Below are 27,534 nucleotides of genomic sequence, written 5' to 3' on the forward strand. Positions count from 1 at the left end.
AGAGGATGCAACTGCACTGAAAAACTCCAGATAGCTGCACATGCATGTGAGAGAACGGCCCAAGACTGGGTGAAGGATCAAGGAGTGAGCAGAACAACCCCCAGAGTACCCGTGGCTGGAAAAAACTCATGTGCCCGACAGCCAGGAACAAAGCAGCAGCACAGGCAAATAGGTAGTGCATCCAAATGACTCAAAAAATGAAAGGGACATAGTCCCTGGCTCATTCAGTTTACAACTTACCACCACATTCAGACAACCTTTATTACTGGTTTTTTGTGTATCCTTTTGTGCTTTTATTTTCATTTATAAATGCATATATTGTTATTCTAGTTCCCCTATTTTACATAAAAGATAGAACACTACCCATACCCTACTTGTTTAACTTTGCAATACATTTAAGAACTCTTTCCTTATCAGTACATAAAAGCATACTTTTTTGTTTTAAAATTATACATTCCGTTTTATGAATCAAGCCATACTTTATGTAGTCACTTAATCACCATTTTGTGCAGTTGTAGTATTGTGTTAACAGGAGTAGCACTGCACATATTTTATTTTGTACATGTGCAGTGATGTGAGTAGAAAATTTCTGAGAAATGGAATTGTTTGGTTGTGGGGTAAGTGTTTTTTTAAAATTTTGATGATTATTGCCAGATTGCACCTCATTGCAGTTATATCATTTTACATTCGCACCCCTATAGTATGAGCACCCCCCCATATCCTCATCAATGTCAAACTTCAGGTTCTTGTCTATTTATTACTTTTTTAAACGGCATCTCATAGTAGTATTAATTTGCATATTTGTTGACACAAGTAAGATTGAACATATTTCCTGCTTAAGATCCATGTTCATTTCTTTTCTGTGAATTGTTAGTATTCTTGACCAATTTTCATATTGAACTGTTAAGAATTTTTTCTTCTTGAGTTATAGGAGTCTTTTTGTGATATAATGTACAAACAGTTGTTGCTTGTTTGCTGTCTGACTTTTGAATGATGTGTTTGCACTATACATATTGAGGGGGGTTGTGTTTTGTTTCTTCCCTATTTTTTTCTCTTAATGTAGTTGAATTCTTTAAGGGCTTCCACTTGTTGAATCATAATTAGGAAGCACTGATAAAAGATGGGCAAATACTTGATTTTTGGAAAGATACCTAAAATGCAATTTTGTTCTTCCAACTACTTGATAGTACAGTTTGCAGGGTCAGGGGAGGGTGTTTTTGCTTTAATTTGAGTTTAAGTCAAGCAATTAAGTAACACAATTTAATAACCTAGTATGTAACAAATGAGATGTGGGGTCTTGAGTTTGCTACAGTTAATAGTACATTCTTGTAGGTAATCTACTGTGTTTGTCTCACTTTGAATAAACCAGGCACTCTAATAGGAATAGTGCCTTTATATTAAAACTTTATTTCAACTTCATCATTAAAGTGTACATCAGATACTAAAGTTCCAAAAATAAGATTATAAGAAACTACTCTGAGAAACATGTAATGGGTTGATTTTAATACCTTTGAAAGATACTTTTTCTTCTTAATTGTCTTTTTGTGTTAAAAGGGAATCATGGGTTTATGAGGTACTTAGTTTACCTAATTACATACACCAGTGATGTCAAACCCATTTTCACTGGGGGCCACATCAGCCTCATGGTTGCCTTAAAAGGGCCAAATGTAATCTCAACTCCTTAGCAGTTAAGGAGTAGTTACAGTTATACAGTCCTAAAATTATTTCAGCCCTTTGAAGGCAACTGTGAGGCTGATACGACCCCCAGCAAAAATGAATTTGACACCCCAGTCTTAACAGGTTTTGAATTAGGGAGCACAGTTCAAAGTTAGGAGGCTTAGAATGTGGTAAGAGACCAAGTGATAGTTTCTGCTTTTCTTATATCTCCCTTACCTCTGGGAAGGTCCCGTTGTCCTTTCAGTGTATTTATAGAAGGCGAGAGGAGTTATGTGGCCAGCTGAGTTGCCGGTGCTTTCAGCTGAGTTGCTTTATGCGCTTCCCCTGCCCCTGTGCTGTGTGCTCTGTCACTGTCGGCATGCTGCTTTGAATGTCACTTTTTCCCTTGAGCAGTCTGACTTGAAAACTGAATGGTGGATAAATACTTGTTAATCTCCACATAAATAAATTAGCCTATGCCTTTTGGGCAAGTAAAATGGATTTGAAAAATTTGTTTAACATTTTAAAAGTCATGGAACATTTTTGTGCTTCTGCTGATTATTTCACTTGATTAGTTTTATAAACTCATGCAGACCTTTGAGAAAGTTGTTCAAGATAGTGGTGTCATTTTAGTGTTAATAATTACATGGATCAAAGAATGATGTGTTTTGTCTATGAAAATTCAAATAGAGCAACTTAAATTTGAATAGGGATGTCTTTTAGGTCATGTAGTTTTATCTATTTGTATTCCTACTCATAAAGAAGATTTAGCTTACTTGTAGGAAAGTTGCCCAAATATTGAAGCATAAAATAATTTAAACTCAAGCTTAACTTTGATGAAATATCATTTAAATAATCTTAAATTATATAACTTAAAGTAATTCTATGCATGGCTCTTCTGTGTAATGAAACTTATTTTTAATTTTCCCAGCAGAAATTCAGGAAGCAAAAGCTCCCAGTCCTTCCATAAACCGGCAAACCAGCATTGAAACGGATAGAGTGTCTAAAGAGTTCATAGAATTTCTCAAGACCTTCCACAAGACAGGCCAAGAAATCTATAAGCAGACCAAGCTGTTTTTGGAAGCAATGCATTACAAAAGGGTAGGTTGAGAATAACCACTTAGAAACAGAGTTTTGGTTTTAGGAAGGGTCTTAAGAGATAATCTAGTGCAACTTTGTCACTTGACACCTGAGAAAATCAAGACCCAGACGTGTTAAGTTACCTAAGAAATATGCCCCTGAACCAAGTTAAAACCTGATTCCCCAGCTAGTGCTTTTCCACTGCAACTCAGCGATGTTTGGATCATCATTGCGTGGAAAGTGTGACGCCCAAGCCACTTCTATGGCACACTTGAGTGCTAAGCCTTCCTACCTCGTCGGCTTGAAAAACATTATGAACTACCACAGTTAGTAGATCCTGGACTCTGAAGTAACAATTGTTCTATCTGTAGCAGTCATTTCAGGGTATTTTTGTTTATATTTTGTTTTGCATTTTGATTTTTAATTTTCTTCTCCTTGCTGAGGTAGAGAAGGGAAAGCTAGAATTTAGATATTGAAAGGGACCACAGTGATTATCTGGTTTTAGTCCTCTTGTTTTAAACGGGGAAGTCAAGAGCCAGAGAGGATAAGTTGTTTGTCCAAGGTTACACAGCTAGATTTTGCCAGTGTCAGAACTAGAACTTGTGTTTTCCACATATGTATCTTTAACCTCTAATTTCTAAGTGATAATTTTAGTTACAGTAATTCATAAGACTACCTGTAATGGGATTCATTTTGTAAATAGTGATTAGTTCATTTGTAATATACCTCACCCATTAAACTTAGAATTAGCTCTGTCAAAGTATTTTTTAAATAGTGAATTCAATTAGTGAAGGAGAAAATAAGCTCACTTTCTTGTTTTTTGGTGTGCAATTATACTGACAATAAATAAGCAGCCTCTTTTTTCCCCTGAAAGTGTTTGTAAGCAAATAGTGATATTTAGAGTTAAATAAAGCCAGCAAGCTATCACTGACATTTTGAGTTAGAAGCAATGATAGACTTCTTTAATATGAAAAAATTCAGGTTTCATATGATACGCAACTTTCAATTTTTAGCAAAAGTAAAAACTAAGTTTTGTAGTTATTTACTCTTCATCCCTATGAAATGTTTGCAGGATATCTATTCTATATCTATGCTATATTGGCATATATACTATATAGTGCATGTAGGAATTCACTGTATAATACTATATTTTTAAAAACTTCTCAGCTCAGATTTGTTCATTTTTCTTTTGCTCAGAAGTGTAATGTGCCCTTGTTCTATAATACGTTGGTTGACTTTTGAATCAATATACTAAAGTAAAGAAGTAATTAACTGACACAGATATTGTCATACTTAATTGTTTTTAAGGCATCACTAATTGATATCAGAAACCTGGATATGGCCTCAGAGTCTTCCTTGTTTAAGAACCACTGTACTACCTATTTTCCATTTCTACATCAACACTACGTGTTTTATGGTTAAATGGTCAAGCCCTATGCATGTGCACTCAGCATCTAGCATGATGCCTAGCACATACCTGATACTTGAACAGATGTTTGTGAAACTTAATGTCTCTGGGGGAGCCCTCCTTGTCTTTAGCTCCAAGTTAATGGTGTTTCAAATACATAAAACAGCTATTACACCTGAATGAAGCAACCTTACCTAACTAGCTTCAAATCATTCAATCATATACATTTCTTGAGAGAATGTGATCAAGTACAAATTGGGATAGTTCCTGTGAGGTAAGGAAATGTGTTACAGTGCAAGGTGCTCTCTGTACTCAATTCATCAAAACTGTTTAAAAATCTAAAGTTAATATATTCTCGCCAACTAAACTTTCTAGGTATCTTATTCTTATGAACTACTCTATGAAAATTCATTCTTTTCTGTTTGAAATTGCCTTGTTGACATTTGCCATTAACTGATAATTCTTCCTACTACACATACAGTAGTATTCTTCCCTAATTTGGGAGTTTGAGAACATGAGCCACTCTTGCCTACGTCTTTTTCCACTTCATTCTTGTTTTCTCCAGTCCTGGTGTATGCCAGGGATGAGCAACCTTTTCTGCATATAGGTCAAGTCTAGAAAATGAAATACATGTTTTCAGGATTCTGTTAAAAATTTTTCGGCCATTTTATCTTTATCAAGAAACACTTTACCTACACTTAGACTTTAAAAATTTTTTTCTCACCCCAAAAGAGAAATTTGGCTAAAATTTCATTCACACAACACCGCATTATTGCAATATGATGCTTTACTATTCAGCAGATATTGTTTACTAAGACTCTTCTGAAACTGATGTATTTTCCCTTTTTTTTTTGCTTAATCCTATTAGATACTTAATATTAAGATATATGTTATCTTATAGTCCCTTTTCATATTTTTTAATGTAAAATATATTTCTGTTGCAAATGAGGCAGCTACATTATTAATGCAAAACCCATTCATATTGAACATACAGCTGTTTTCAGCTGTTTTCTTTTTTTAGAAGTCACCATAGTAAGAATTTATATTTCACTGTAGAAATGGCCAGGGGTTTGGGGAGGGGCTATGAAGAAGCTAAGAATTTACAAGGTTTAGTTTTTTAAACTTATCATTACGAAATGACTATAAGAATCTCACTGTAAGAACCAAACTTCAATTAGACCTAAGTATAGCTGCAGATCCAGAGGTGTATATGGTTACCATGAAAAGAAGGATGTATAAATTTCTTTCGTCATTTAGACCAAGCCTTATATGCCCAGGGTAATTTTATTTTTTAAAGTATATTGTGTTGATTACACTACTGCAGTGGTCCCAATTTTTTTCTTTATTCCCCTCCTTTCTGCACCACCCCACCCTCCAACATTCCCCTCACTTCCTTAGTTCATGTCCATGGGTTGTACATATAAGTTCTTTGACTTCTCCATTTCCTATACTATTTGTAACCTCCCCCTGTCTATTTTGTACCTGTCAATTATACTTTTTATTCTTTGTACCTTTTCCCCCATTCTCCTTCCTCTCCCTCCCCGCTGATAACCCTCCATGTGATCTCCTTTTCCATGATTCTGTTCCTGTTCTGTTTGCTTAGTTGTTTGGGTTTTTTTTTAGGTTCATTTGTTGATACTTGTGAATTTGTTGTCATTTTAATGTTCATAGTTTTTTATCATTTTCTATTTCTTAGATAAGTCCCTTTAACATTTCCTATAATAAGGGCTTGATGATGATGAACTCCTTTAACTTGACCTTATCTGCCCTTTCATTCTAAATGATAGCTTTGCTGGATAGAGTCATCTTGGATGTAGGTCCTTGCCTTTCATGGCTTCAAATACTTCTTTCCAGCCCCTTCTTGCCTGCAAGGTTTCTTTTGAGAAATAGTCTGATAGTTTTATGGAAATGCCTTTGTAGGTAACTGTCTCCTTTTCTCTTGCTGCTTTTAAGATTCTCTCCTTATCTTTAATCTTGGCTACTGTAATTATGATATGCCTTGGTGTGTGCTCCCTTGGGTCCAACTTCTTTGGGACTCTCTGAGCTTCCTATATTTCCTAGAAGTCTATTTCCTTCACCAGATTGGGGAAGTTCTCCATTATGTTTTTCAAATAAGTTTTCGATTTCTTGCTCCTCCTCTTCTCCTTCTGGCACCCCTATGATGATTCAGATGTTGGAATGTTTAAAGTTGTCCTGGAGGTTCCTAAGCCTCCCCTCATTTTTTTGAATTCTTGTTTCTTCATCCTGTTCTGGTTGAATGTTTGTTTCTTCCTTTTGTTTCAAATCATTAATTTGAGTCCCAGTTTTCTTCCCTTCACTGTTGGTTCCCTGTATATTTTTCTTTATTTCACTTTGCATAACCTTCACTTTTTCCTCTATTTTGTGAACCATACTCAACCATTTCTGTGAGCATCCTGATTATCAGTGTTTTGAACTCTGCTATCTCTTCATTGCTTATGTTGGCTATCTCTTCATTGCTTAGTTCTGTTTTCAGAGCTCAAAGGATCTGATCTTTCATTTGGACCATATTTCTTTTTGTCTCAAGGCTTGTTATGGTATTAGAGGCGGAGCCTTAGGTATTCGCCAGGGCAGGGCAACCCATGTTGCTGCGTTGTGGTGCTATATGGGGGGGAGGGGTCTGAGAGGGAACAGTGTCACTTGCTTAGCCCTTTGTAGGCTTTCAGTCACTTCCTCTGCTACCCACAAGCAAATTGGACCCTTCTGGTGCTGATTCCTGGGTGGGTGGGTTTATGTATGTTCTAGGACCCTGTGGGTCTATCCAGTGCACTCTCCTGTGAGGCTAGGAGTATCTCCTGCCACTACACCCTCCACAGTTTTTTACCAGATATTTTGAGGCTTTATTTCCCTGTGCTGGAACCCTGGGTTGTGCAGTCTGTCTGGCTCCCTAGTTGTTCCTCCCAGTTTATGTGCATGGGAATGTGGGACAGCCCAGTCCTCCAGCCACTGCCTTGCCACACATCCTCTCCACCCCTGCTGCCCATCTCCACCCCTCCTACCAGTCCGAATGAATGTTTTTTCTTTAACTCCTTGGTTGTTGGACTTCCATACAGTTCAGTTTTCTGGCAGTTCTGGTCATTTTTTGTTTTTAAATTTGTGGTTGCCCTTCTTTTGGTTGTGTGAGGAGACAGTGTATCCACCTACACCTCCATCTTGGCTGGAACTCCCCAATTTTAAAATTAGAAGCAGCATGGATGAGAAGTGAGGCCAAAGACAATGGGAAAACACCTAGGCTGCTGGAATCTGTGCATCATAAGAAACAAAAATAGATAAAAGAGTGAGTTGATAACTATATTGAAAGTTAGGAATGAACAAAATAATTAAAAATACATTGATGTCTGAAAGCAAACTTAAAACATTAATGAGGGGCAGCTGGAATGGCAAACTTAAAACATTAATGAGGGTGGCTTGGTGGTGAGGCTGGCAAGACGCAGTCTCCCAGGTTTGGCCTTTTCTCTCAGGCCCTCTCCTGTTGTGCACAGATACAAAACAGAACAACAGTGGCCACAGTCAAGGGGATATGGGTCAAAATGGCACTGGAGAGAATACTCCCTCTATAGAGGAGTTATTCATGGAACAGAAAGTCAAGTTAGAAGAGCAGCTAAAAGAGCCTGTGGAACAATGTAAACAAGCTTTGACAGATACTGGGAACTTAAAGAGAAGCCAAAAATGGTGGAGGTGGCAGATTGCATGGTATTTAGGGCTTCTGCAAGGACATGTTAGAGGTTGTAGACATTTTGGAGAAGGCAACACAATGTATTCCAAAAGTAGAAATTAAGGGCAATATGCATCTGAAACACCTCATGATGACTGAAGGCCACATTCAGAAGGTAGTCATAAAGCAGGACTTACTCAAGTTGAACAATTCATGATTCAAACTGAACCAGGTTTGAGCCTTACATGCCTAAGGCCTTGTTCTCTACACTGGTTGAGAGCAAAGTGCTGGGCACAGTGATCTAGTTAACAGTCTGCGTGGGCATACTCTAAGACCCACCCTGGGGCGTATGGTGGAAGAAACCTAGCTGCCTCCTGAAGAGTTGTTTGTTTTTTTTAACTAGCTGCTGTAACTCTTGAAAGTCCTTTTTACTTTGCTTACCTGTGAATGCTTTTGACCTTTTCTCAAACGTTGTGGGGAAACTCAAGTAACCAGTGGCTAAACACACATTTGCACAATTGCATTCATGAACTCTGATTCAGGATCCTGTTCATTGATTTTCAAGACTACAATCTTAATAGCTTAACATACTCACTGAAGAGTCTAGTAGGATACTACTTAACCTCAGTATCATGAATAACACTGTATCTGCTTAAACTCTGGTGACATTAAAGTATTTTAAATTAATGCAGTGTCTTTGGGAATTCTGATCTTTGGCTACATGACAAAAGACTAGAATTCCCACATTATTTCTGCGTCTCACTGCACTATAGCTTATGAGTTATTAGAATTCTTAGCCCATAACATATTTCATTCAATGAAAGAAAAGTAAGAATTTAAACATTATTTTGCTAAAAAAATTTTTTACAGTGACCTTTATGAAGAACATAGGTAAATTCATTTGTAATTAGTAACTATCCAGATGCTAAAAATGATCAACTACTGGATTTTCCTTAAAGATAGAAAAGGAACATATGTACCTTATTCTTACCACCTATATTTTGCCAGTAATTGAATTTGACAGTCGTTTACTTTTGTCCTGTTTTGCCTGTCTAAATGTAAAAGTATTTTAATTTATATTTAGCAAGCTGTTAATGACCCCAGAGTATATTCCCTTGTGACGGATACTGGCCAGCAATATCCATTGCTGCTGCAGATGCTCAAGTTACTAGAGAAATACACACAGACTACAGAGTCCTGTGGAGGAATAGGAATGGCATGGCTACTCTCTCTAGTGGAGAGTGCCTGAGACGCTGCCTGAGTAGGCTTTTTATTAGGCAGTATTGGGTAGGGGTACGGATACAGTTTGTGGATTATAGTCTGGCAGGGAAGATCAAACGAGTAGGTATCTTTCCAAGAATTGACAGAGCTCGTGCTGAGTTTGGGATTTTATCACTTAAAAAGCTACAGGGCTAGTTTCGTTTCCTGCCCTTGCCTTCATATTTCAAGAGCATCCTTAGCAAGCAGGTCTCACAGGAACTTGCATATCCTATGCCTCAAGTCTAATTATCCTGGGGGTCCACTGACTCTGGTCTGGACTGCACTGCACTTGTTATTTCCGCAGGTCTGGGTAGGGCAGAGGAGACAAAGGCAGCCAGGAGACTTGGATTTCTCACAGCCAGAAGAAGGACTCAGGCTTTGTCAAAGCCACGGTCGATTACCCCCTCATTTCCACAGCCCCCCAAGTCCTTCCCTGGGGCCTCCATGTGATAATGCCTGTCTTAGATGATCCCCCACCCTTGGGGAATCTTGCCCATCATTGGTTAACTGTTCAAGCACTGGGGGCCAGGCAAGGAGCAGAAGCAGCGCTCCAGCCAGGGAGATAAGCTTATCTCCTTAGTGGCTCCTGGTCCGGAGGTCTCCCACTCAGCCTTAGCCACGGGGTGGGGGGCGGCGGGGGGGTGTCACAGCTTCCTGAGACCAGGCAGGGCGAACTCCAACATTCCCTGGTAAGATAAATTATCTTTAAATATGAGGACTGCATACTTGATACACTTTAAATGTTAATGTTTGGTTTTAAAATTTTATTTAAGAGGATTAAAGCCCAAATATTGCAGCGGAAACCAGCAATACAGAAAGTGTGGACATGAAAGCTAAAACCTAAATTCTATTAAAACAGTCAACTGTAGTGCAACAGAAACTTAATGAATTCAGGACATGGTCACGGAGATCCAGTTCCGGCCAGTAGGAGTTCCAGATGAAATACACAGAAAACATAATTACGGAAATAGTCAAATAAAGGTTTTATTAACTGGAAGTGGGAAAAAAAGACTAAAGCCAGATAATTTAAAAAGTATAGAGAGAACCTCTCAGTATTAATATTCAAAGGAATATACCCATTGTCAAACCTTTTAAACTACAAAGGAAAAAAAGTAAAATGATTTTATACAGGCTTTATAGAAAGGATAATCCCAGGCAATGGTTAGAGAATACTTAAAGAAAAGGGTTGCTTTACACTGTTATACTGTGTTTTTTCTTATAAAGCTATGCCCTCCAAAATTTGGAATTTTGTAGAACCTAAAATAATTAACCAGCACAAATCTGCTGTCATTTAGCCCTTTGGGCAGAACTGTGAAGGATCTGAGATTTACCCTACTTGTGAGTTAACAAATCAGCCTGCCATGGTTTCATGGATTCTGGCAGAAGACACAGGTCTCCTGAGTCAGGAAGAAGGGTGAGTTCATAACAGCAGTAGGGGTAGCCAGAGTGTATCAGCATTTGCACCAATTTCCTGAGTGTCATTTCCCACAGGGCAATGCCTGTGAATGCAGTGAGTTACATTACAGAAAAGGATCTTTTATAGTGGGCATAAGCTTGCCTGACCTTTGCCCCAGAGGGAAGCATTGTACTGGGCAGTAAACAATTTACCGTTTTTTACTTGAGGGAGGTGAAAACTTGAGGGAGGTGAGGGAGGCGCTCTCCTTGTGTTTCAAGGCTGTTAGTTCTACAGCTGTTCTTGAAGAGAGTACTGAAGAAAGGCAGTCAGTCAGTGCCTCTCGTCACAAGATGTGTGGAAGTATAAGAGATCTATGTAGAATTGTCTTCAACATCTTTCTAGTATTATAAAGGGAAGAACTATACTAGCCACATTCATTCCTTCTTCCATTCAGTTAGCATTGAGCCCTAGCTCGCCCTGTGCCTGGCTCTGTTACAGGCACCGGGGATGCCGTGGAGAGCAGGGCCCTCAGGGGGCCTACACATTGGTGGAGGAGATGGACGATAAACTGATTTAGCACTGATATAGCACAGCGGTAAGTCCTGGGAGGAATCTAAAGCAGGATAAAAGGACAGAGTAGAAGGGGAGTTATTTTACATTCTAAAATAAACACTAATGAAGTGTGAATCTGCATACGAATAGAAATATTAAAAGGAATTTTCTGAACTATAAAATTACAGTGATTGTGTGGCACCAGTGAAACAGACCACAGTCTTTCTAGTTAAAAGTGAGCACTAGTGATAATCATAAGAATGAAATGAATGTAGTTTGTTCTAAATTAAGTGTTACAATTTGCTGCAAATGAAGGGTAGGCACCTAAGTAGATAAAAAGAATAACAAGTTGTAGAAAGTATATAAATAAAGGAATAACAGGTAAAATTATAGCATAGTAAAGGAAAGTTAAAATACTGTAATTAAAATGTTAAGGCCCCCATATAAAAATACAATTAAATTAATAGGTTTAATATTTTTAAAAATTTTGTTTCATAAACACCATAATGGTAGTCTATCTTTTATTTATTTCAAACCCAATTTGCTTATTGGAAGGACTTGAACTTTATAAAGTGATTTAAAATAAGAATCAGAGAACAGAAGAATCATTTGATGTTAGAATTTATAAACATGTTCTTATGGACATATTCTTCATGAAGCTACTGCTATGACTGTCCACTTTGCAATCCAGACATAATATTAAAAGTAGTTATCTGAGGAAATGTTTTCAGTGGGCCTAAAATTGTTTTGTCAGTAGATACGAGTATATTTGTCTGGAGATCAAGTTTTGTACAAAGGTGAAGCTTAAAGAATTTACAATATAAATCTCTTTGATCAATTCGTATTAGTGCTATATAAGAAACAAAAGATTTCCAGTCAAAAGACTGACTGGAAAGCCATGTATTTGACCTACTGAGCACGCTCACAAAGAGACCCACCGTTCCCTTCCCATAGAGGCAGCAGCAGGGGTGTGTAGGTCAGGACTTTCCTCATAGATTAGCTGTGGGTCTACTTGGGTTCACACCTCAGAGCATGGAGGAAACGGCCTTTCTCATGAGCGCCACTGTCATGTTGTACAGGAACTGGCATGAAACAAGAATACGTACTACTGCTACCACCATCCTTGTTTCAAGATGATCGTTGGTGATTGATGGAATAAGAAAAAGAAGTGAGAAATTCCCTGCATGCCCCATGACACTTTATCCTTTTGGCTTATATTTGTCATGGAAGAAGATAATCATTTATTTGCATTGTCTTCTCATTTAAGCTGAATGCTCTCTGAGCATTTTATTAATCTTTTATATTTTTGCTTATACAGTGTCTGGCAATTCTATAATTTTAGAATAGATGGAACTAAATTTTCAGTAAATTCAGGAAAAATAATCTTATTAGGAAAATTTAAGGGAAAGCAATACTAACAGAGGTAAAAATTTAGCAACATGCCAACATGGCAAGGTAAAGTCCATAAAATTCAGTTACAGTATGATGTGCCAGTGATAAAAAGCCTAGCACAGTCTTAAAAAATAGCAATTTTAAAGACAATAGCAATAAATAAGATTACATTTTAATAACTTTATTATAGAAAGAGTTATTTCAGTAAAAGACTAAGGATTGTATCTGGGATCTAGCTGAGAAAAATAAGTTTACAAATACTCTGCAGGTTAATAATATGAACACTTAAAATATTTAAATTACAATGTTATGTTGTTTATTCTAGAAAACAAAGGAGCAAATATACCGTTTAATTTTTGTGGGGCAGAGAATGCAAGGATTTGGGAGAGAAGGTTTTGAAATTTAGCAAACTTCAAAGTATATTCTGAAATGAAAGTAATCACAACGTTATGTGATTTTTTTTACAAAGTTTTTAAATAAGAAATAGGCAAAGCCAGGTTTTTTCAGAACCAATATGCAGAACAAATGGAAAAAATACAGTATTTAACCTTAACAAGTTTGAGCCTCACAGCTATATGGCATTTCGACATTAAAAACTATGTATTATATAGATTCCGGAAATAGATTTAGTTCCTCAGGAGCAAATTATGTGACAATGGGAAAGCAGAGGAGAACAGGATTGTGTTTTATTAATTGCTGCTAAAATAACAGGAAACTTGTATACAGGTTATTTAAGGTCTTGTGTTTCATATTATGCACCTTACTTTCCAGCCAAATAAAAGAGCTAAACATGAAAAAACTTAGAAGAAAGTAGATTAGAATATTTATTTCACCTGTGCACTTGTGACAAGGAGCTGAAATTGAACCATTGAAGAATTGTTCTTAAAAAAAAATTTGTTCTGTCTTACCAAGTGAAGTGTTGAATGCTATTAATTTTTAAACATCTGTGCAATGAAAAAGTCGCATAAAGTGGAAGGAAATGGTGGGAAGTTGTGGTAAATATAAATAAAAGCTTAACATTACAAAATTTCTTAAGGTTAGTTAGTGCCTACTCCTTACCAGACAAAGCATCAATTCTTTTTTTTTTTTTTTTGGATAAGCTAATTTTATTAGGTTTTCAGGCATTCCTTTTTGTACTTTATTGCTTATAGATTATTAACCTAGAAAAGTGATACCCAAATACTTTTCTTAAAAGTTCTTATCATTATAAAAAGTGTTTATTAAAATTATGTTCCTTAAATACTCCACCTTCATATAACAGAAGTAAACTTGTTACATGCATTTTAGTTTTCTACATCAACCAGTGGCTCTTACATAAATAGCTGGTAAAGTAACGAGAGCTGTTGTCAAAGGTGGTCACAGAGTGCTATAAGTGCCGTGAGCCCTACACGGTTTTTTCAGACTGAGGGAATGAGAGACAGCTTCTTAGAGGAGATAAGATATGAACTGAGCCTAAATGGTGGTAACTATTGACTTTTTGGACAGCTTTTGAAGACAGCCTCCATCTATGGACCACTGTTGGAGGTTCCAGGCAATCGAATTTAGGGGTGCATGATCAGCTGGACTGTAGTGTGTAAAAGATGGGTTGAAAGTGAGAGAGATCAAAGGTGGGGAGAGCAGCTAAATAGGTGAGAGGCCATGAAGGCCCAAACTAGGAGAGAATGGAAGGGGGAGACATTGTAAAGGCAGATAAGACGAGGTTTGTCACTGCCTCTGATACCAGGACATCCTTTCTGAATGAGGCCAGAGTGTAGGGTCTTATGCTTTACCAGGGCTTTATTAGCCCTTGGTATATGAGGTCTGTCCTGAAACAGTTCAGCCACTGTTAATATAATGAGAACAGTTTCCAAGACATCAGCATAACCTGGTAGCCAAGGAGAGTGGACTGGAATGTGCATATGTGAACAATGATGACTTCACTGCACTGGTCAGTGGGTGTGGTAGATGCTGTTGAGTGAGTATGTGTACTGTGTGGCTGTCTCATTCAAAATGACTGAGTGAGTAGAGCAATGAATCTGCATCAGATTTTGTGTTAAGCTTGAACATTTCTCCATGGAAACTATTCCAGTGATTCATAAGGCCACAGCCTTGGACAACTGGTGACTGGCAGCTTCATCACGACAACACTCCTGCTCCTGCTTCATGTCTCATGCAGAGCCTTTTGGCAAAACATCAAATCAGCCAGGTGACTCAGGCCTGCTACAGCCCAGATTTGGTGCCCTGTGACTTCTGGCTTCTCCAAAACTAAAATCACCTTTGAAAAGGAAGAGATTTCAGACCATCAGTGAGATTCAGGAAAATAAGACGGGGTAGCTAATGGAGATTGGGCAAGGGTGAGGTCCCAGGGTACCTACTTTGAAGGGGGACTAAGGGGGACTAATACTGTCCTATGTACAGTATTTCTTGTATCTTATATCTTAAATAAATGTCTCTATTTTTCATATCACATGGCTGGGTACTTTGTGGGCAACCTTGTATGGCATTGGCCTGTGCAGAGGCAGTCTGTGAAAAACAGTCCTATGGGATTTGTCTTTCTACAGTAACATCTTTATGAGAATGCCTGGGAGAAGTTTCTGACTTTGGTGTCACAATTCCACCTAAAGAATGTTTCCTTTTTTGTATTTGGGCTCTTACTTATGTGACTTTTTTCATCGTAGTGGGGATTGCTAGCAAGTTTAGTTAGAGACATTTATGGATTGACTATTGACCAACTCTTGTATCTTCAAGGAATACATTTTTGTGTTACCATTCCTGGTTCTACATTTTTTTAAATTATATTTTATTGATTATGCTATTACAATTGTCTCAATTTTTCCCTCTTTGCCCCCCTCCATCCAGCACCTGCCAGTCCCTCGGGCAATCCCCTCACTGTTGTTCATGTCCATGGGCCAGGCGTATAAGTTCTTTTTGGCCACCCCTTTTCCTATACTGTATGGTACATCCCCATGGCTATTCTATAACTAAGTATTTGTACTTCTTAATCCCCTCACCTCCTCACCCATTTTCCTACACCCCCCTCCCATCTGACAGCCATCAAAAACTCTCTGTAACCATTATTCTGTCTCTGTCCTTGTTTGCTTAGTTTTTTTCAGATTCAGTTGTTAATAAATACATATTTATTTCCATTTTATTGTTCATAGTGTTGACCTTCTCTTTCTTAAATAAGTCCCTTTAACATTTCATGTAGTAATGGTTTGGTGATGATGAACTTTCTTCAGTTTTCTGGTTCCTGGGAAACTCTTTATCTGCCCTTCGATTCTAAATGATAGCTTTGCTGGGTAGAACAATATTGGCTGTAGGTACCTGCTTTTCATGACTTTGAATATGTCTTGCCAATACCTTCTAGCCTGCAAAGTTTCTTTTGAGAAATCTTCTAACAGTCTTATGGGAATCTCCCTGTAGGTAACTAATTGCTTTTCTATCGCTGCTTTTAAGATTCTCTGTTTATCTTTAACGTTTGACATTTTAATTATTATGTATCTTGGAGTGGGCCTCTTTGCATCCCTTTTGGAGATTCCCTTTGTTTGGGACTCTTTATGCTTCCTGGACTTGCATGTCTATTTTCTTCACCAAATTAGGGAAGTGTTCTTTCTATTTTTTCAAATAGATTGTCAATTTCTTGCTCTTTCTGTTTTCCTTCTGGCACCCCTATGATGAGATTGTAGGAATGCTTGAAGTTCTCCCAGAGGCTGCTTACACTATCCCTACTTTTTTAGTCTTTTTCCTTCTTATTATTCTGCTTGGTTGTTTTTGTTTCCTTATGTTCCAAATCATTGATTTGACTCTTGGCTTCCTCCAGTTTATTGTTGTTTCCCAGTAAATTGTTCTTTATTTCAATTAGTGCATCTTCCATTTCTGACTGGATCTTTTTTATGCTGTTGAGATCCCCCTTAAGTTCCTTGAGTATCCTTATAACCAGTGTTTTGAGCTCTGCATCTAAAAGATTGCTTATCTCCATTTCATTTAGCTCTTTTCCTGGAGTTTTGCTCTGTTTTGGGGCCATGTTTCTTTGTCTCCTCATTTTGGCAGCCTCCCTGTGTTTGTTTCTATGTATTAAGTAGAACTGCTATGATTCCCTGTCTTGGTAGCTTGGCCTAATATAGTAGCTGTCCTATAGAGTCCAGTGGCACAACTTCCATATCACCCAAGCTGGGTACTTGAGATGTGCCCTTTGTGTGGGCTGAATATACCCTCCTCGGTTGAGCCTTGGTTGCTGTTGGCAGGTCAATGGGAGGGATTTACCCAGGCCAGTCAGATGCAAGGATTGGCTCTGACCACTGACCACCAACCTCTCTGCCTTGTGTGGAGGATCAGCTGTGTGCAGGGGCAGGGTGGTGGTGCTCTGACCTGGTCTGTAGTTGTCCACTGGGTGCACAGACTCTGGGGTTTCTTCGGTGGTGCAGGCCAAGGTCAGCAATTGGTTTTTGCCTAGGGCATCCTGCCTGAGCTATAAAGCAATCTGAAATGGCTGCTACTTCTGCTGGGCTTGGAGATTCCTAGGTGAAGCCAAGCTGTGAATCTAGGCTGGCTGCTACTAGTGCCGTGCCTGGGGCCACTTAGCAAGAGGTACAGGGGACTGGGGGCTCACTGAGGCCAACTGTTCCTTGTTCAAAAAGATTTAGGAAGTTGTGAAGTTGAGCCAAGACCAGCCATTCATGTGGAAAAGCCACTGTTAACAGCTGTAAGTTGGGTAGGAGGGAGTTTCAGGGTATCTCCAGGGTGGGGCAAACTGTGTTAGGTTGATGAAGTCTCAGATATGGCACCAGCCTACTGGCTCTATGGCTCTGTGGGAGGAGGGTTCAGAAAAGGAACAATGGCCTCTGCTCACCTTGATGACAGACACTTCAGATTCTCCCTGTATGCTTCTGGTACCTTTCAAGCTGCTACCCCAGTGCTTGAATTCAGAGGGAGTGAGTCTGAGTAGGTGAGTCTGTGTGTGAGTTATTTAAGACGAACTACTTGGGACTGGAGCTATTTCTTCCACTCACTCAATCTGGGCTGGTTATTGCAGCCAGAAGTTATGTGGTCTTATATTCCTGTCACTGGAACCCTGAGCTCTGGGGGACCTGATGTGAGGCTGGGACTCCTCACTCCCAAGATATCCCTCCTGAACTTTTATCCACCACACGTGGATGGGAGTCTGGCCTGTTCAGCATCTCTACCCCTCAGACCAGTCTGGATGGATGTGATTTCTTAAAGTTTTTAGTTGTCGGACTTCCATTCAACTTGATTTCTGGTATTCTGAGTGATGGTTGTTCTATAATTTAGTTGTAATTTTGATGTGGTTGTGTGAGGAGCTGAGCCTTGTTTACCTATATATTCTGGCTCTACTTTTTTTTTTCATGTTTTTTCTTTTTTATCTCCTTCTAGTTTATTGCGCTGAACTGTGTTTATCTTTTATGTAGATGTCACATATTCTTTGGAAGAAAGTGGGAAATAAATATATGTATTTACACCTAAAGATAAGTGAAACCAAATAAAAACTATAAAGCCAAATGTTGTAGGGACCATGGAGAAATAAGCACACATAGGACTGTACGTAGTGGTTTCTCAGCATTGTATCTAGCAAGAGATATTCGAGGCTATAAAGTACTATTAGTGCCACTTTTGAAAATGTATCACAAAGAAATAACCCAAAAGAAACAGTTTTCACTTAATAATTTATAGCTATAATACATAATAGTGGAAAAAGGGAAGGAACCCAAATGCACAGTGGTAAAGGATGGTTTTAAAAATTGGTTAATATTCTCATATAATGGAATATTATAAAGCCATCAAAATAGCTAAGTAGATTAGATAAATAGAAATGTACATAAACATGTAAGTTATCAAAATATGCATTATATCCATTCAAGAATATGTATATACAGTACAAAGAAATGAGAGCATGGGTATTGTAATTAGTATTTATGAAAAGGCTTTGCTAAGAACTTGTAAGTACTTTTTGAGATTAGTACCAGTTTAAGGAGTGGGTTTTGGTGACTTTGTGGAATTTAAAGCTTTATTCCTGATCATGCTTCAGCTACCAATCAGCTTCTCTGTCCCCTTTGTTTCAGGATTTAAGCATTGAGGAACAATCAGAGTGTACTCAGGATTTTTACCAGAATGTGGCTGAAAGAATGCAAACTCGAGGGAAAGGTAATACTTTGTTAGCCACCCCAAACTGAGGGGTTGCTGGTGGTTGCACAGGGCCAGGCTGCTGAGTCTCTGAAGGCCTGGCTGCTGTACCCACCCCATCCCATAAACTACTCCAGCATTTCGGTAGCTGGTCCGGTACTTAGCAATGCCTTTGAATACCACCATGTATATTGTTTCAAAATAATAAGAGTGATTGGATAATTTATTGAGTAATGTTTAATAACTTCATTAGGAGTTGAGGCAGTCAATTAAAACTCTTTGGGAGGCTTCTAATTGAAGCCCCAACTTTGGAATTACCATCTTGGTGAGTGTTTTGTTCATGATTAATATATTCCTTATGGGTTAGGGAAGGAAGAAAATTGAGAACCTTTGATTTACACCTTTAGGTTTTTAGGCATTCTTCTTGAATTTGACTTCCTTTGGTGCTAGACTTGAGGATGTACTTAACATACATGTGTACCTGAGAAATCTGCCCCATATATGTACTTTGAAGAGATCTCTAAGGTTTTATAGTAAAGGGCGAGTCTTGCCAGCATTTATCAGTCCTGGGAATTTCAAGTGTTTTTCTAATGTATTGGGCTGTCCAAAGAGTCTGTTACATTTTTTCTGTATGATGGCTCTAATAGTGCTTAGTTGTCTTTAACGTCATTTGAAACAATTTTGTTAGATTCTATTGTGATGGCTGTCATATCAGTGTGCATTTAAAATAAAACATCGAAATTGGTAAATCTATGTGCAGCCATTTTTTTTTAATATTGAAGATGAAAGAAGATACGCAGCATTTTCCGTTTATTATACTTTATTTCAAGAAAGGCAAAAACACAACTTTAAATGCTAAAAAAGATTTGTGCAGTGTATTGGAGAAGGTGCTGTGACTGACTGAACATGTCAAAAGTAGTTTGCAAAGTTTCTTGGTACTGCTGACATTTTGGCCAAATAATTCTTTGCTGTGGGGCTGTCTTATGCATTGGAAGATGTTTAGCAGGACCCCTGACCTGTACCCACTAGAAGCCAATAGTGGATGGGAGTTATCCGATATACTGAAAATATCCAAATTAATAAAGTGACTGGTGAAAATTAAAAACGTGTCTTTCATTTTACAAAGAAAAACATAACAGGCTTTTTGGTCAAACCACAAACAATAGAGAGTGACCCGTGCTGAGGCCTTCTCACTTAGGTGTTAGAAGACCTGTCACCTGTCAGGTCCTGCCAAACCAGGTAAGTAGAAGTGGGGATTCTGTAAAAGGGAGTCTTAAAGGTAAGGTAATTTTTTAAAGGTATTTTTTAAAGTGACATCTTATACAATACTTGTCTTTTGAGGTGTGCTTAATAAATTTTTAGCACAGTAGTTTTCTTCTATATAGAAAGTACTATGAAAATAATAATTTTAATTTCATAATTTTAAAGTTAATTTTAAATGTTCATCCTCATCTTGAGCTTTTATATTCATGTGGATATTTCAGTGTCTCCAGAAAGAGTTGAGAAGATAATGGATCAGATTGAAAAGTACATCATGACTCGTCTCTACAAGTACGTGTTCTGTCCAGAAACTACTGATGATGAGAAGAAAGACCTCGCCATTCAAAAGAGGATCAGGTAGTTGATTGTTTGGCTTTGTCTTGTTGTAAAGTCATCCCCGCTTCTGTGCAGGGATTTGTTCTGAGACCCCAAGTGATGCCTGAAGCTGCAGATAGTTCCAAACTCTATATATACGTTTTCTTCCTGTACACCTACACCTATGGTAAAGTTTAATATATAAATTAGGTACCATAAGAGATTAATAAGGATAACTAATAAAATAACAATTATAACAATGTACTATAATAAAAGTTAGGTGAATGGGGTTTTTCTCTGTCCCAATATATTTTACTAAGTTGAGAACTTCCACCTTTTCACTTAAAGGAAGAGCTTTATGGCTTCTCTTAGGCATTTCCGAATTGCCAGCATCACTGCTCTTGGGCACTGAGGCCATTATTAAGTAAAATAAGGGTGACTTGAACACAAGCACTGCGATGCTGTAACAGTCAATCTGATCACCGGCACACCTGCATAGTGACCACACTCAGTGACTAATGGGTGGGCAGAGCACACAGTGTGGGTACAATGGACAAAGGGACGATTCACACCTCGGATGGAGCAGTTCGAGGTTTCATCACACTACTCAGAACAGCAGTTTAAAACTTGTGAATTATTTCTGGAATTTTCCATTTAGTTTTCTTGGATCACAGTTCACCATGGGTAACTGAAACTTTGGAAAGTGAAACTGAATCAGGAAGGACTTAACTTATTACTGTATTTACTGCCACCTCTTGGGAGAACACATTCTAGGAAAACAGGGCACTTGAATTTCAGACTTTGAAAGCAAGTAACAGCCAGGGTGCCCTCCATTCTTAGCATGTAAGCTGCTTTGTGGTGTCAGAGAGAAAAGGAATATGGGGCATCGATAGGAGGAAAGAGCTCAAATCACCATCCTGCTTATCCATCTGACTCCAAGCAGCTTTAGGTAAGAATCACTTTTGATGTTTCAGATTGCTTAAAAACTCCAAATTTTCTAAGGAGGGAATTTCATTATTCTCCCATTTCATTGTACTACCTATCTTGTCAGGCAGGAAGCTGTAAATATCCACATCAAGGCACTGGGGGTCACTTTTCCTCATCTCTACCAGGGGTGCTCATTGTTCAGCCATTCCTCCAGTCACATCTTTCCACCAGCACTGGGTTGACGGTAGTTTGCAGAATGCCCAATCTTTCACTGCCAGTGGGGTGAGCCTCAGTGCTCTGCATTCCAGTGGCAGTGAAGCACTTAAAAATAGACAATTGGATTTGGGAACCACACAAAGGCTGAGCATGAGGAGGTGTTTCCCAAGGAGAGGGGCCCACGAATTTCACATGGGGTTTCCAGACAATGGGGCTGGCGATTGGCAGTACTCTCTGGTGTCACACTAGAAGGGAGAAGGTGATCTGGGGAAGATGGAAGATACAACAGACGTAACTAGATGGGCTTTGGGCTGAGACGCAGGCTGCGAGCAGTAACCACATGGTGAGCATAGGCAGCAGAATCTCAGGAATGAATTAACGATGTGATCAGTGATGCAAAATGAGGTGACACATGCTTGTTGGCCTGTTACACAAGCTGTGGTAGGCTTCAGAAGTTGAGGGCAGAGCCTGAAGGGACAGTAATGGTGGTGGACAACAAGGACGGGGAGCAACAGTGTTAGGATGGGGAGAGAGACACCCGAGTCAAGAGGCCTTCTCCTGCTGCCTCCATTCTTGTCTTGCTTCAAGAGAATAGTTCAAACTATACACAAACATATATGGTGGAAACGAGATAGCAAGTTTGTTTATGAAACACAGGCGAGCACAAATCTGCAGGCGGGCACCCATAAATTTGTTAGTGAGTCTTTTAGTAAGTTTGTTAACAAGTTTGCCCATACATTTGACCTGAGGCTGCACGTGGGTACTTAGCTATCTAAGCATGCCAGCTGTTGGGGCTCAGGGGTTATGTACCTCAGCTGGTTTCTAGGCTCCCCCACTTCTTCCCTGTGGGAATAATGCACGGCTACAAAGGCTTTCTTTCTCAGTAAAGCTCCTTTATCTTAGTGAAATCATTGCAGAGGCCCCGTTTCCCAGCACAGGCCCCACTCTTCCTCCTGTGCAGCTCCTACTTGTGATGTTCAGAACACCTGGCAATCTTAGAAAGATTGTTCCAGAAGCCCCTTTTCTCAGCAGTCTCAAGGACTCTCTTCTCCTCCTGTGCTATTTTGCTTGCAATGCTTGGGACACCTGGCAATCTTACCAACCCGAGCTCAGGACTACTGAGTTAATTGATGAGACACATTTTCCTACTGCTTCTAGCCTCCTCCTTTGTTAGATTGTAATGGCGAGGGCCCTGCCTTTATTTCCCCTTGGGCCACTTATTCCTAGCTCCTACCTAACAGCAAGTTCTTCTCAAATCTTCATTCTCAAATATGGAGGGCTTTTCAGACTTAGTATAACCCGTAAAACTGCCTTATGCTTTTCTAGTGATGAGTACAGAAGAGAAGCCTCATTTTAGGATTCTCGTTACTTTGGCACGTCCTCTGAGCTCCTAATATGTGCAGGGGTGATATGCTTGAGCCTAGGATTGTCTGATTAGTCAGTGTCCCTTATTTTCCCATAACTGAAAGAAATGACAAGATAAATGACCACAGTCCATTCTACGAAGTCTTTTTTACTGTCCTTCTCTCTGCAGAGCCCTTCACTGGGTTACACCTCAGATGCTTTGTGTCCCTGTTAATGAAGAAATTCCTGAAGTGTCTGATATGGTGGTGAAAGCAATTACAGGTCAGTGAAACTGAGAACATTGTATTTGGATGTTTTTCCCTTTAACATTATGTTTTATAAACCCATACTTATTTCAGAGAGCAAAAAGATAGTAAAGTATTTCTGAAATACTGACTACCAAAGATATATTGGAATGTGGTGAAAGTGATTTGCAAGATTTTTATGAATTTAAAGCATTCTGATTAACAGATAAGCTACTTTTTTTCTTCATTTTTTATGACACAGATCTCTTGTTCCTTGGATATTGAACTAAAGTAAGATCAAATATAACTCTGGTAAATTTCTTAAAACTCAGTTGCATTTACATATTCAAAATAAGGTTGGAGAGAGGGAGGGAATTGGTGAGGCAAGGTAATCCCCAAGCCAGATCGGTTGCCTCTAATTGGTTTTTAGTCAGAGATGAGCTTTGAGTTATTTTTCTGGTATGTTCAGGAAATATATGAAGTGCCCTAAATTGATGTGGCTCTGTCCTTCTGGACAGATCCAGGCACCTAATAAGGTTTTTCTTATTCATAGGAATAATCCAGCAGAAGTGCAACACAAACACTTAAAAAACAAAAGCAAGAAAGAAACAAAAAGAACTCCTAATGGAGAAGACATCTAACCCTGGCCAACTTCTTCTCCATTAAGAAGAGTTGGAAAGACTCACTCATTTAGGTAGAGATTGTTAATGAAATTCTGCTGGGAAGGGAAGTGGGCCAGCTGATAGTAGCAGTATTGGAGGCAGGCTATTAAGTAGGTTAATTTCATTATAAGACTCAGAGTCACTCAAGTAACAGGAAGAAATGGGGATTTGCTTACAATACTGTTGGGGTTGAAGGCAAGACAGGATTCACTGAAATAGCTCCACGGCCTCTCTGGACACTGGGTTATCTGCTGTTAATGTGATTTTTTTCCGCTTTCTCAGATTCTGCTTCTCTTTGTATATTTTTGCATTTCAACTCCTGTTATTAAATGAATTACTGCCTTAAATTTCCCATGTACAGTCTAATTGGCATACCTAAATAATGTCATCTTTGTTGTTCAAAGCTTCTTCTGCCAGGTTGTGTCATACGGTCAATGAATTGAGTTCTTTGGATCAAGGCCCACCCCCACCCCTACTTTTTGCTCAGGGAACATTATAAGAGATTGAAGGTGACAACCTCTCAAACCCCGGATGTCGACCTTTTACTCTTTTATCAAGTTCAGGACCAACTGGTTTATGTGTAAATACTCTGCAGGAATTTATGTTGAGAACCCTTTTCTGAAAAGCCACAGGACAGACAGACCTTGCAAAACCAGAAACTACAAGTACCCAACTGTTGTTTACTTAAAAACAGGACTAAGAAAGAGGATTTCAATACATAAGCAGTTTGTTAATAGAATTTGAAAGGTAAAACTTTTCTCTCAAGGCAGTGGACATGGAGTTTCAAGAGATCGTTTTAATAGTAAAAATGTAGCCACAAAATTGTAAAAACCTTTTCACTTTTTCTCATTTTTTGGATTTGATATTTTGCCAATCCAGGTGCAGAAATACTCTGCCTCTGTGAGGACCAAAGGTTATATGATCACTTTCTTCCTAATTAAAAATTGTCAGCCTAAGCACAGGAGTATTTAGAGAGGACAGTCTATAATAACCATCTTTTGTAATAAAAGTAACTGTCTTAAATATGGAGAAACCAGTTAAATATCTCCAAGTTGTCCCTTGTGCTGCTAATCTGCACTGTCAGTTTGGTTTACAAACACTGCATGAGGCCTTTCCGTTTTAGTGGACACTGGCGTCTAGAGGGCGGAGGCCAGAAGCCTGCTAAACATCCTGCAGTGCACAGGACAGCCCTACAGCTAGAGCTTTCCACCCCCAAATGTCAGCAGTGCCCAGGCTGAGAAAACATAACCTAGAAGCACAGGTTACTTTGTTTCAAAACTCCATTAAAAATAAGTCTGGATATCTGCTAAGATAGAGCAGCCACACTCAACCTGATCATTCCTACTCATTACAAGTAAAATCCTTGGCCAGCAGACAAAACAATTGTCTGAGAACTCTGAAAAGCAAACCCGGTAGTAGCAGGCAGATTGGGGAGGGAGATCTTTAATAGAAGATAAATTAATGGTGAGTTTCCTGTTTTGTTTTTCTTCTCGTATCTCCCAGGTTAGACTTCAGGTCAGTGCAGATTGTGGAAGTGCATGCCGGGCTGTGTGGGTCCAAAAGAGTTGCAACAGGAAAGTTCCTTTCAGGCTGAAGGATATTTAGGAAGGAAGTGGAAGAGTTGCTGCAGGAGAAAGAGTCTCAGGGAAATTCCTTGGATTTGGGGGATTTTTCCCCTTCTGATCTCTTCCTCTCTGTACTCCTGGCCCTGGCCCTTGGCAGTGGAAGCTACACATACATACAGATAAAAAAATAATTTATTGTTTATTTACTTTAAAACATAAACAAGAAAATGTTTAAAATAGACAGTAAACATCATGATTTTATTGTTGAATTAAAATCAACAATAAAAGGCTAAGTAGGGTAGATGAAAGTGGAAAAAAATGGTAAAAATAAAATCTTCCCCAGTATCTTTTTTGTAGTAACTTCTAAATAGAAAAAGAAAAATACTGGCCGAGATGGCGGTGTAGGTAGATACACTCTGCCTCCTTGCACAACCAAAAAGAAGGGCAGCAACAAATTTAAAAACAAAAAATAACCACAACTGCCAGAAAATCAAACTGCATGGAAGTCAACAACCAAAGAGTTAAAGAAGAAACATTCATGCAGACTGGTAGGAGGCGCAGAGATGGACAGCAGCAGGTGGAGAGGACGTGTGGCAAGGCGGTAGCTGGAGGACCAGGCATTCCCACATTTGTGTGCAGATAAACTGGGAGAAACAACGGGGCAGCCAGACAGACTGCACAACCCAGGCTTCTAACACAGGGAAATAAAGCCTCAAAACGTCTGACTGAAAAAATCTGTGGGGGTTGCAGAGGCAGAAGATACTCCCAGATTCACAGGAGAATTTGTTGGAGAGCCACAGGGACCTAGAATGTACACAAGCCCACCAAACCAGGAATCAGCACCAGAAGGGCCCAATTTGCTTGTGGATAGCAGGGGAAGTGACTGAAAGCTGACTGAGGGCAGAGCAAGCGGCATTGTTCCCCTCAGACCCCTCCCCAATGTACAGAGCCACAGCGCAGTGATGCATGTTGCCCTGCTCTGGCAAATACCTAAGGCTCCACCTCTTACTACATAACGGCTGTGCCAAGACAAAAAAAAAAATATGGCTCAAATGAAAGAACAGATCAAAGCTCCAAAAAGAGCACTAAGTGAGGAAGAGATAGCCAACATATCACATTCAGAGTGCAAAACACTGGTAATCAGGATGCTCACAGAAATGGTTTAGTATGGTCACAAAATAGAGGAAAAAATGAAGGCTATGCAAAGTGAAATAAAAATGTACGGGGAACCAGTAGTGAAGGGAAGGAAACCGAGACTCAGATCATTGATCTGGAGCAGAAGGAAGAAATAAACATTCAACCAAAACAGAATAAAGAAACAAAAATTCAAAAAAAATGAAGAGAGGCTTAGGAACCTCTGGGACAACTTTAAACATTACAACGTCTGAATCATAGGGGTGCCAGAAGGAGAATAGGGAGAGGAGAGCAAGAAATTGAAAACTTATTTGAAAAAATCATGGAGAACTTCCCCAATCTGGCAAAGGTAATAGACTTCCAGGAGTCCAGGAATCTTAGAGTCCCAAGGAAGCACACACCAAGGTACATCATAATTACACTAGCCAAGATTAAAGATAAGGAGAGAATCTTAAAAGCAACACCAGAAAAGGAGATAGTTGCCTACAAAGGAGTTCCTATAACACTAGCAGCTGACTTCTCAAAAGAAACCTTGCAGGCAGGAAGGGGTAGAAAGAAGTATTTGAAGTCTTGAAAAAGCAAGGACCTACATCCAAGATTACTCCGTCCAGCAAAGCTATCATTTAGAATGGAAGGGCAGATAAAGAGCTTCCCAGATAAGGTCAAGTTAAAGGAATTCATCATCACCAAACCCTTATTATATGAAATCTTAAAAGGAATTATCTAAGAAAAAAAAGATCAAAACTAGGAACATTAAAATGACAACAAACTCACACCTATCGACAAGTGAACCTAAAAAAACAAAAACAAAGTAAACAATTAGAACAGGAAGGGAATCACAGAAATGGAGATCACGTGGAGGGATATCAGTTGGGGAGGGGGAATGGGGGAAAAGGTACATGGAATAAGAAGCATAAATGGTAGATGCAAAATAGATGGGGGGAGGTTAAAAGTAGTATAGGAAATGGAGAAGCGAAAGAAGTTATTTGTACGACCCATGGACATGAACCAAGGGGATGGGAATGTTTGTAGGTGGGGCGGTACAGGGTAAAGTGGAATAAAGGGGAGAAAAAAATGGGACGTCTGTAATAGCATAATAAAATACATTTTAAAAAAAGAAAAATAGGCTGCGAACCAAAGTGTTGCAGGTTCGATTCCCAGCCAGGGTACATGCCTGGGTTGCAGGCCATGGCCCCCAGCAACCGCACATTGTTGTTTCTCTCTCTCTCTCTCTCTCTATCTCTATCTCTATCTCCCTCCCTTCCCTCTCTAAAAATAAATAAATAAAATTTAAAAAAAAAAGAAAAATAGACTGAGACATAGTAACAATAA

The 27,534-nt window shown here is 39.0% G+C and overlaps 1 protein-coding gene across 4 annotated transcripts in view; it reads left to right on the plus strand.

Annotated features, from left to right (window-relative positions):
• Positions 1–27,534, plus strand: part of RABGEF1 (RAB guanine nucleotide exchange factor 1) — a 66,591-nt gene that overhangs the window by 31,368 nt on the left and 7,689 nt on the right. For 2 of the 4 annotated variants that reach the window (XM_045819294.1, XM_045819295.1), the window contains 4 exons: positions 2,588–2,757; positions 18,474–18,555; positions 20,019–20,151; positions 22,787–22,878. In XM_045819294.1, the coding sequence (XP_045675250.1) occupies positions 2,588–2,757; positions 18,474–18,555; positions 20,019–20,151; positions 22,787–22,878 (477 nt within the window). The remainder of the gene's footprint in view (positions 1–2,587; positions 2,758–18,473; positions 18,556–20,018; positions 20,152–22,786; positions 22,879–27,534) is intronic. The other 2 variants (XM_045819296.1, XM_045819298.1) reach the window with 2 other exon arrangements.

The sequence above is a fragment of the Phyllostomus hastatus genome, unplaced genomic scaffold (genome assembly GCF_019186645.2).
Source record: "Phyllostomus hastatus isolate PE091 unplaced genomic scaffold, TTU_PhHast_1.1 phas_scaffold_385, whole genome shotgun sequence".
NCBI lineage: Eukaryota > Metazoa > Chordata > Mammalia > Chiroptera > Phyllostomidae > Phyllostomus > Phyllostomus hastatus.